The sequence below is a fragment of the Dama dama genome, chromosome 23 (assembly GCF_033118175.1).
Source record: "Dama dama isolate Ldn47 chromosome 23, ASM3311817v1, whole genome shotgun sequence".
NCBI classification, from domain to species: Eukaryota; Metazoa; Chordata; class Mammalia; order Artiodactyla; family Cervidae; genus Dama; species Dama dama.
Genome location: NC_083703.1, coordinates 43,325,371 through 43,336,652, shown reverse-complemented (window position 1 = coordinate 43,336,652; position 11,282 = coordinate 43,325,371). Strand labels below are relative to the sequence as shown.

Below are 11,282 nucleotides of genomic sequence, written 5' to 3'. Positions count from 1 at the left end.
GGGAAAGTCCTCAACCTAAAAAAGGACAGAAAACACCAAAGGAAACATTATACTTACCTTTGTGAAATATTGAATGCTTCTCCCCCTAGATCAATGATGTTTGCTCTCACCTCATATCTTTATTGCATTTGAGGCCTTAAACAATGCAATAGGGAAAAAATACAGATTGGGAACAAAGTATTTTTATTTTATCATACATACACACACAAATAGCTATTAGCTCTAAAAAGTGAGTTTAGCAGTTGCAAGATATAAAGTTACTATGGGAAAATCAACTGTATTTCTATATACTAACACATAGCCATTGTGAATTAAAATTTTAAAATACCATAAAATTATAAAGAGATAAATATAAGAAAATGTGCACAAGACTAGTATGCTGAAAAATATAGACATTGCTTAGAGAAAACTGAAATACCTAAATAAACGGAGATACCATGTTCATGGATTCAAAGATGCAATATTAAGATGTTAATTCTCTCCAAACTTATCTATATACTAAACACAATCCCAGACGAGATCTTAGCAGCTGTGGGGTTTTTTGGAGGGCTGTTTGTTTTATTTTGAGGTAGAAAATAAGCTGATTCTAAAATTTATGCAGAAAAATTCAAATAACTTAAAATATCCAAAACTATTCAAATATCGAAAAAACAACAAAGTTGGAGGCAATGCAAATTCAAACCACATCATACCCTTCAGAGTAGCTAAAGTTAAAAATATTGGCCAAGATGTAGAGAAACTAGAATTCTCATACATTTCTTGTGGAAACGTAACTTTGTAAAACCAATTTGCCAAAAGTTTGACTTGATCAAAGTTGACCATAAGCCTTCTTTATTGCCACAGTAACGCTATATAATATACTACCCCAAACTCAGTGACTTAGGACAACAGCATTAATTCTCATTCTCACCAATATTTGGGATGTCTTTTGTGTGTGTGTGTTCAGCTGTGTCCAACTCTTTGTGACCCCATGGACTGTAGTCCACAAGGCTCCTCTGTCCATGGGATCTTCCAGGCAAGAATACCGGAGTGGGTTGCCATTTTCTCCTCCAGGGTATCTTCCCCACCAACCCAGGGATCGAACTCACATCTCCTGCATCTCCTGAACTGGCAGGCATATTCTTTACTACTGTGCCACCTGGAAAGCTTGCGCTGTCTAGTTCAGTTCAGCCACTCAGTTGTGTCCAACTCTTTGTGACCCCATGGACTGCAGCACCTCCCTGTCCATCACCAACTCCCAGAGCTTGTTCAAACTCACATCCATCAAGTCAGTGATGCCATCCAACCATCTCATCCTCTGTCACCCCCCTCTTTCCTGCCTTCAATCTTTCCCAGCATCAGGGTCTTTTCTGATGAATCAGTTCTTCACATCAGGGGGTCAAAGGATTGGAGTTTCAGCTTCAGCATCAGTCTTTCCAAAGAATATTCAGGACTGATTTCCTTTAGGATGGACTGGTTTGATCTCCTTGCAGTCCAAGGGACTCTAAAGAGTCTTCTCCAACATCACAGTTCAAAAGCATGTGGGATGTCTAAGGTTATGATAATAAAGATGGGTTTGGCCTACAGGTTGAATTCACATCTGCTCCATAAGCGCTTGTTCTGAGTGCCCAGAATGAAGGGGCAACAGCAGCAAGAGACTTCAATCTCCTCATGTGCATCAGCTACACTCAGGAGCCAAATAAACTATGCAAGCACACTTAAGACTCCTGCATATGTCATGTCTGCTGATATCCTATTAATCAAATGAATCCATATGACCAAGAACAGTATAAATGGGTAGAAAAGTAAACCTTACTAACAGTAGAAGAGGGAAGGAATAAGTATTGCTGAAGCAAAAATCCAAATTATCATGTCCAGCATCTCCATCATGTTATATACCCAGCATAAACGAGGCCCATGTGTACAAAGAGACATGAATAAGAAAGTTCAAGCAGTGCTATTCATAAGAGCCAAGAACTGGAAACAATGAAAATGTCTATCTACATATCAAAGAAAATGTATTACATCCAGACCTACATATATAGCAATGAAAATGAAATAATTGTGTACACAAAAACGTAAGTTTCACCATGTTACTCCAAAGAAACCAGGCACTAAACCATTCAATTTATATAAAATTCAAACTACAATCAAAACTATATGATAAAGTTTAGGGGTTGCATATTTACACAGTGAATCTACTAAGAAAGGAAAGAAGAGATTACCATGGAAATTAAATTGCTTGTTAGGTTTGCTGGTAGGTAAGGGGAGTGGGTATTGATCCAGAGATATCACAAGAGGGAGCTCCTGGGGTGTTGGCAGTGTTCTATTTCTTGACCAGAGTGGTGGTTTCATGAACATTTGCTTCTTGATAAACCAGGGACTTGTACATGCTGATTTTGTGTACCTTGAAAATATCAGTTATATTTGACTGCTTCTTAAAGAGATGGGAATACCAGACCATCTGACCTGCCTCTTGAGAAATCTGTATGCAGGTCAGAAAGTAACAGTTAGAACCGGACATGGAACAACAGACTGGATCCAAATAGGAAAGTGAGTATGTCAAGGCTGTATATTGTCACCATGCTTATTTAACTTATATGCAGAGTGTATCATGAGAAATGCTGGACTGGAGGAAACACAAGCTGGAATCAAGATTGCTGGGGGAAATATCAATAACCTCAGATATGCAGATGACACCACCCTTATGGCAGAAAGTGAGGAAGATCTAAAAACTTGATGAAAGTGAAAGAGGAGAGTGAAAGAGCTTGCTTAAAGCTCAACATTCAGAAAACTAAGATCATGGCATCTGGTCCCATCACTTCATGGCAAATAGATGCAGAAACAGTGGACACAGTGACTTACTTTATTTTTCTGGGCTCCAAAATCACTGCAGATGGTGATGGCAGCCATGAAATTAAAAGACGCTTACTCCTTGGAAGGAAAGTTGTGACCAACCTAGACAGCATATTAAAAAGCAGAGACATTACACTGCCAACAAAGGTCCGTCTAGTCAAGGCTATGGTTTTTCCAGTGGTCATGTATAGATGTGAGAGTTGGACTATAAAGAAGGCTGAGTGCCAAAGAATTGATGCTTTTGAACTGTGGTGTTGGAGAAGACTCTTGAGAGACCCTTAGACTGCAAGGAAATTGAACCAGTCCATCCTAAAGGAGATCAGTCCTGGGTGTTCATTGGAGGGACTGATGTTGAAGCTGAAACTCCATTACTTTGGTCACCTGATGAGAAGAGCTGACTCATTTGAAAAGACCCTGATGCTGGGAAAGATTGAGGGCAGGAGGAGAAGGGGATGACAGAGGATGAGATGGTTGGATGGCATCACCAACTCGATGGACATGGGTTTGGGTGGACTCCAGGAGTTGGTGATGGACAGAGAGGCCTGGTGTGCTGGAGTTCACAGGGTCGCAAAGAGTTGGACAGGACTGAGCGACTGAACTGAACCGAACTGACAGCCAACTTTCCTCAGTTCTTGAACATAATTTCACTTTTAGGGTTTTTTTTACTTGCTTTGTCTTCTGCTTAGAAAGTTCTTCCTCCGCATCTTCCAGAAACTGATTTGGCCTGTTTTCATTATTGAGGTTTGACCCCAAATGTCCTTTATACAGTGAAATGTTGAAGCTCTCCTCTTCTTCCCCAGCCTCCAGGCTCCAACCCTATCCTCAGCATTTCTGGCTTGTTTTCACAGCAGTATTTGTAAATGAAATCTGTTCTTGGGATGGACGTAGTTTGTTATTGTTTGTCATTCACCTCTAGAATAAGCACCACAATGTGCAAGGTCCTTGTTTAGCTTACTCACAACTGTAATCTTAGCGCCTAATTTAGTAGCCGGGCACAGCAAACAATTGAAAAGGTGCTACTGAATGAGTGAGCCATTCCATTTCCAACACGATGAGGTCCAATGCCTGGTTCACAGTTAAGTGTGTGCAGCACTTAGTATCTCTCATTGGTAGAAGAACGCTAAAGCTGAGCGCTGAAGAATTGATGCTTTTGAACTGTGGTGTTGGAGAAGACTCTTGAGAGTCCCTTGGACTGCAAGGAGATCCATCCAGTCCATCCTAAAGGAGATCAGTCCTGGGTGCTCATTGGAAGGACTGATACTGAAGCTGAAACTCCAATACTTTGGCCACCTCATGCAAAGAGTTGACTCATTGGAAAAGACCCTGATGCTGGGAGGGATTGGGGGCAGGAGAAGAAGGGGATGACAGAGGATGAGATGGCTGGATGGCATCACCGACTCGATGGACATGTGTTTGTGTAAACTCCGGGAGTTTGTGATGGACAGGGAGGCCTGGCGTGCTGCGATTCATGGGGTTGCAAAGAGTTGGACACGACTGAGCTTCTTAACTGAACTGAACCCTGCACTGATTTATAAACTTTCAGAGGTGCTTTCCCTGAGAACCAGCACATAAAAGAAATATTCCATGGAGCAACGTTTCTTAAACCGCAACAAAGGTGTGATTCCGTAAACGTCAATTCAGGGTAAGACAAAACAAGCATTGGTGCGACAGCTGGAGGAGGAGATTAAAGGAGGTAGACTCCCAACCGTGAGGCAAAAAACATCCCACAGCGCGTGCGGGGCCATCGACGCCGGGATGCTACGGTTCCCCTTGCGCGCCTTCCGCTTCCGGTGACGCGTCCTCCTCGCGAGACGCCCCGCCACGCCGCCGCACCCGCCAGAATCCGTCATCCAATCCCGGGCCGTGCTGAGGCCTCGCGCCTGCTCAGAGGAGAGAGGCGAGCGCCGCGTGGACGCCGGCCGCAGCCCGCGCCTGCGCGTCGGCTTCTCCTCAGCGATTGGCTCCTGCCCCCAGGAGGCCACCACAGTTCAGTTTTCACTTTCTCTCCCCCGACAGCTCCTCTTCCTGTGGGCGTGGGGTTTTACTTCCGGGTTCCAGCGTCAGTCTCTGGGAAAGTCGACATGTTCCCTCAGGGAGTGGGGCGCCTTGGGGTCCGTGCCTTATGACCCTCTGCGGGCAGGGACGACGCTTGGCTGACCAGCGCCGGGGAGCCTGCGGGCTCCGAACCTGGAACGCCGGGCCCGCGTCCCTCCCGCCGCCGCGTTGCGGCCGCCCAGCGACGCCCGGGCGGCGCTCCTGACAGGAGCGGAGAAGCAGGACGGGCTGCGACGTGTAGGGTCCCGTGCGCCGCTGACGAGCCTTTTCTGACGCGGGCCGCGTGGAAACCGGGAGGAGGGGAGTCCCGGCCAGGGGCGGCGGACGTCTCCCCAGCCCGGGAGGCGGCCCGAGCCCCGCTCGGTCTCGGGGTCCGACGGGATCTGTCACGCGAGGCCGGGAGGGGAGGAAGCGCGCGTGGAGGCGCGGACAGTATCTCAGCATGAGGAGGAAACTGAACCCTGAGGTCAGGTCCGCCGGGGCGGCGGCGGCGCAGAAAACAGGTGAGGCCGCCCCTCGTGGACGCCCGCCCCGGGGGACGCAGCAGGTGCGGGTCCTTCGCGGCTGAGTGCCCGGCGTGACCGCTCGGGTCGCGGGGGTATATGCAGTAAGAGAGCTCGCCGTTGTCACGTTCCGTTTTGTTCTTTTGGAAAATTAAACTGCTGTCCACTTTGCATGCTTCTCGCGGCTGCTGTGTTGACACACGCCTTCTTGGCTTGTTGGCGTTCCTCGGGGTGAGCGGGGCGCGGGGCGGTGGTTTCAGAGCCGCTTTTGTTGGGCTGCCTCTGCGCGGACTCCCGGCCGCCGACACTCGGGTCTCCATCTGTCTCCAGGCGCTCGGCGTCCTCCGGGTGTGTGGCGCTTCAGATTTCCTCCCGCCCCTCTGGGAGGCGTTGTCTCTGGCGGCTTCGGCGCCTCCTCGGGGTTGCCGGTCAGGACCGCGGCATCCTTGCGGACGCCGTGAGAACCCTGAGTGGAGGCGTTGATCTTCCGGCCGGGACTGGCTGGGAAGCACTTTCCTCAGGAACCCTGGTAAAGTCCGCTCCTCCGCTTCCTTTCTGTGAACCCTTGGTGGCCCTGTGTGACCTCTTCTTTTTAAGGTAGACGTAAAAGAAGGAAGAGGTCTTTCTTCAGGGAGGCTCCTTTAGCTGAAAACTGAAGTATCGCGTCACCGTAGGTTGGTCCATGCAACCCAGCAGTTTGAAGGTGGCACCAAGCAGTATTTGTGGGGGACGTGGCATGCCGTGCCAGGTCACTTCAGTCGTGTCCGACTCTTTGCGACCCCGTGGACTGTAGCCCGCCAGGCTCCCCTGTCCATGGGATTTTCCAGGCAAGAATCCTGGGGTGGATTGTGGGGAAGATCCTTCGAAAAGCCTTGTTTCACTTAATCACCACTTGCCTATTTGAAATCTAAAAACCTAAACGCACCTCTCTTACCCTTTATTGTTCCTCAAAGGGAGAACGGTTAAGGTTTTTCAGAATATATTCTAGACTTAAGGGTTGCTTAGCATATGGTGTTAGTTGCAGTAACGTTGGTGATCCAAGGGCCAGTGGTGGTCCCCTTCAGAAGCTTTAGAAAGGGATAGGGGTGTAGATATGATATTTAATATTATGGGCTCTGAGATTGGTAGTAAGCCTACTCAGGAGATTTATAACAAAGCTGCTATTCCTTAACAGTATAAGAATACTTTTTTGTTGAAAAAGATGCTTTCTATAATAGAACCAGATAGCTCTATAAATATGTTCTATACATCAGTAAATAACTAACCCAGTTTGGAGAAATTTGTGTTTGTTCACAACTGTTTTGAGGAAGATAAAGAGCAGTATTTGAAATTTTGTGTTTTAAAAAAAGCTATATCAGGGGCATCTCTTGTAACCCAGACATAGTTGCTTAAATGATTTAAAATCTACAAAGTGTCTAAAAGCTTGCCTGAGAGGTAGTGTTTGTTAAATAAATGCAATGTAGTATATCTATTTAGTATCATGCAATAGATATGGTATCTATTTATCCAATAAGTCTTTCATTCCTCTATTGATGCACATTTATTTTCAAGTTTTCCCTATAACTTAAATGCTGCAGTTACAAGCGCTGCTTCATCTGCTCATCAAAATATTTTTATGAATCATAGAATTGATTCCTTCTGAGGATGATAGATAATAATGCTATTAAATTACCCTCAAATGATTGTACCCTTTTATATTCACTCTCTGAAAAGGTGTGTTTTATCTCCCCACTAGCCAGATGGTAATATTTTACTAACTTTCTAATATTTGAAAATAACATCTCATTTAAGTGTTTATCTTCCTTGGGTAATAAGAATATTAAACATTTTTGGGTAACAAACATATCCTTTGCTGTTTTGTCTTAAGTTCTGACTTTCTTATTTGACCCATTTATCTGTTACTGCAGTGTTTTAATTACTGTAGCTTTAAGATATATTTTGGTACTTCATTTTGAAGAAAAGCTTTGGGCTCTTCTTTTGCATTTTTCTTCCAGATGAAATTTAGAACCATCTTTTCAAGTTCTAAAGGAAATCTGGTTGCGATATTGTTTGTGATTGCATTGAATTTGTAGATTAATTTGAGAAGAGACATTCTTTTGAGTTTTTCCTTCTAGGATAATAGGTATGTCTCCTCATTTCTTATATTAAATTTTTTTGTAATGAAATATGCCATTTTTATGTACTGTTGAAAAGTGTATCTGTATACTCTGCTTGATAGAACATTACAAGTACTGGGAAGCTTTTGATGTGTGCCTTTCCCCAGAAACAAAGGATTCTCTGCCCCCATCCCCATGGTCATCCTGAATGGTGTTAATTATTCCCTTGCTTTTCTTTACAGTTTTAGCAACTGTGTATGTATCTTTTCCCAACATACTGTTTACTTTCACCTGTTTTTGAACTTTAAGTAGAATCATATTGCATATTCTGTGAATTACTTTTGTTAAGCATTATGTTTCTGAGATTCATCCCTGTTGAAGTGTATACCTGTAGTTGAGTTCAGAAACTTTAGGACTCCTTTACAAGTACTGAAATTATTGAAGACCTCAAAGATCTTTTGCTTATGTGGATTAAATCATGTTAGATATTGAAACTAACCAATTTTAAATATAGGTATTGGTACATTTGCTTATGCCAGTAAGCATATGGTATATTGATAGCTCTAAAAAATAGTAATAATAATAGGAAATCTTAGACAACATTTTTAATGAAAAATAATTTTTCCAAAGTAAGTTAGTGGCAAGAATGGCATTGTTTTACAGTTTTCCCAAATATCTTTCATGACCAGAATCTCATGTTTGCCTCTACATTCAATCTATTGCAATATATTGTTTTGGTTGAAGTAGATGCAGAAAATCTGGCCTCATCGAACTATACATTTAAAAGAAGGAGGAGTATGTTGATAATCTTTTAAATAGTTACATTATTCTTTCAGTTCAGTCGCTCAGTCGTGTCCGACTCTTTGTGACCCCATGAAGTGCAGTGTGCCAGGCCTCCCTGTCCATCACCAACTCCTGGAGTTTACCCAGACTCACGTCCATTGAGTCAGTGATGCCATCCAACCATCTCATATTATTAATACACATCAAATCCCAACAGTTTCTGAAAGGTTAGCCACAGTGTAGAATTTGAAATCAAATAACTTCTCAAACTCTGTGACATTAAAACCTGTTAGTCTAGCTTGGATTTTAAAGAGATGTTTTACCCATGCGATGGTCATGTGAAAGATATTAATTCACTGAATTATGTAGATTTCCCAAATAATGACACATTTCAATATAGAATATCAAAAAATCACCTACATTATCATCACCACTTTGGTAACCACTCCTGTGATTCATTCACTTTTGTTGAAGTATAATATTTTTTATAAACATACTGGTTAGTTCCACCACTGGGCTACAATAATTAGTGGTGCTATAAACATTCTTGGTCATTTTTTCAAGTGCATATATACAGTAGTGTCATTTAGGCATATTAGTAGTGGAACTGCTAGATCCGTTGGGAGGATATGTGCAAGTATCTGACTTTTCCCAAATGATGACTCTGATTTATACTCCACCGATCGTGAATGAAACCTCCCTTTGCTCTCCAGGCTCTCTACACCTGGCATTGTCCAACATTTTAAAATTTTGCTGGTCTGGTGGAAGGGAAATGATTTATTACTATAGTTTTAAACTGCATTTCTCTGATTACTTCTGACATTGCGTATATCTGTTCCTAATTCCCCGCCTCCCTCTCTGTTAATTCATCTTGCCTGTAGTTTTTCAGTTATATTAGCCTTTTCTGGAATCCTTTTATGGCTTTGTGATTATCTCTATCATATATTTTTTATTTTCCATTTTTCATTTATTAAACTATTTTGAGGTAACTGTAGATTTGTAAACACGTGTATTTCAGACATGTTTCTTTTAAAGAGCATATGTTGGAATTTTAATGCAATTTTAAAACATTTTTAGCTGGGATACACAGTCTATATTTGCTTAGTTGCCCTTTGTGCTAGTTGTCCTGACTATTTTATATTTCTTTTTTCTCTGTTTTTGTTATTTTAAAAAATAATTATTTAATATCTTTTACCACTTCATTTTTTCCAAAATACTAATTTGGAAGTTTTATACTTTTTTTATTGTTATCCTAGAAATATCATGCATCCTTGATTTTTCAAAATCTAAAAGTAACCAATATCTTTACCTTCCTCTTAGATAATAAAAAAATCATAGAAGTTTAACTTAGTTCAACCCCTCATGACTTACATTTTTTATCATGTATTTTAATTTTTAAAAAAATATTACCAAGGACTTCCCTGGAAGTCCATTGGTTAAGACTTCATGCTCCCAATGTAGGATGCATGGGGTTCAATCCCTGCTTAGGGAACTAAGATCCCATATGCCATGCAGTATAGCCAAAAAATAAATAAATAAAATAAAAAATATTCTTACCAGAATAGGAAGAAGAGGACCCATTTAGAATTAATGTCGTGTTTTGCAGGCAGTGTATTTTTGCTGCTTTCTCTGTTGTTCATTGATTATTTTATCTTTTAGACCATTCATCTAGGGCCTTTTCCTTCTGCTTAAAGTATATGCTTTAGAATAACTTACTGAAAGTCTGTTGATGACAAATTTTCTCAGTTTGTGTTCACCTGAAAATATCTTTGTTTTACCATCACTTAAGATGTCTTTGCTGAATATAGCAGTTTAGGTTGGCAGTTGTTTTCTTTTAGCACTTTAAAGATCGCATTTCTCTGTCTTTTGGTTTCATTTTTGCTATTGAAAAGTCAGCTGTCAGTCTCTTAGTTGCTTTTCTCAGACTGCTTTGACATTTTTCTCTTTGTTTTTTGGCTTTCTGCCCTTTCACTGTTATTTTTATCTTGTTTGGACTTATTTGCCTTTCTTAAGTCTGTATTGGAGGTGTTTTGAAATATGTTTATTGGGTGTTTATAATTCCTAGACTGTGGGTTTCCATTTTTATATTGATACATTTATCTACTGTATAAATAAATGTTTTATAACTTTCATAGTAAATATTTTCTCCTTGCCTTTTACTTCTTTTTCCCTTTGTTTTCCACAGTTTCCCCAACAGACTGCATTGCCAAACTCGTGGATTTTTGTTAATCTGAATAGTGAAAAGTGAACTTGACAATAAAACTCGGAAACTGGTCTTTGGAGAGGAGTAGGACTGCAACTACTCTTTCCATTTTTTCATCATCATTGGTTTATTCTGATGTTTCTTCCATTTAGACCAATGTTAGTAAATTATATTTTCATGATTTTCAAATTTAGTGATGTAAATAGCATGTGATAATTTATAATTTTAGACATTTCCCCTATGTTTGTGGTTAGCCTCCTTTTGTTGAAATTTTTTTTCTTTTTATTGATTATATTTGCTAAAGGTTGTCTATTCCAAAAGAATCAGCTTTGGGGTTTTATTGATTAACTCAGTTGGCCTTTTGTTTTTTGAATTTGGTTTCTCTTTTTTTATTTACAAATTTTATAAGAAGTGTCTGGTGCATACTTTGTTTTCTCTTGATGAGATTCTTTAATGAGATTTTTGACACTTAATTGGGTAACTAAATCCCTTGGCAATATTCTGTGTTGAAGACTCTGCCTTCCCTGGTATGGTGAGATAGACCCTGTTTAGAACCTTTGGGTATACCTGTTCCCTTATTAAGAGAAAGAATAGTCACAACCCCAACTCCTGAGACCTGTTTTGACCAGTTAAAGCACCTGCCTAACCCTGTGGTTATCCCCTACTTCTCTGTGAGCCATCATTAGTGAATAGTCCTGTTCTTTGCCCAGGGCATTTTTATGTGATTTATCTAGGGGCGGTCGCAATTAAGGATGAAAAAAAAAAAACATTGTTATGGCATAAATTAAGTATCACTTTCTCTTTTGT

At 41.3% G+C, this 11,282-nt stretch overlaps 1 protein-coding gene across 5 annotated transcripts in view; it reads left to right on the top strand.

The window, feature by feature from the left end:
• Positions 1 to 4,895: 4,895 nt before the first annotated feature.
• The window catches only part of TASOR2 (transcription activation suppressor family member 2), a 64,661-nt gene continuing 58,274 nt past the window's right edge, over positions 4,896 to 11,282 (top strand). For 2 of the 5 annotated variants that reach the window (XM_061126526.1, XM_061126522.1), the window contains exons 1-3: positions 4,896 to 5,393; positions 7,388 to 7,515; positions 10,458 to 10,633. Coding sequence is in view for 3 of the 5 variants with exons in the window: in XM_061126522.1 (XP_060982505.1) it covers positions 10,611 to 10,633 (23 nt within the window). In the remaining 2 variants the exon portion in view is untranslated. The remainder of the gene's footprint in view (positions 5,394 to 7,387; positions 7,516 to 10,457; positions 10,634 to 11,282) is intronic. The other 3 variants (XM_061126524.1, XM_061126527.1, XM_061126525.1) reach the window with 3 other exon arrangements.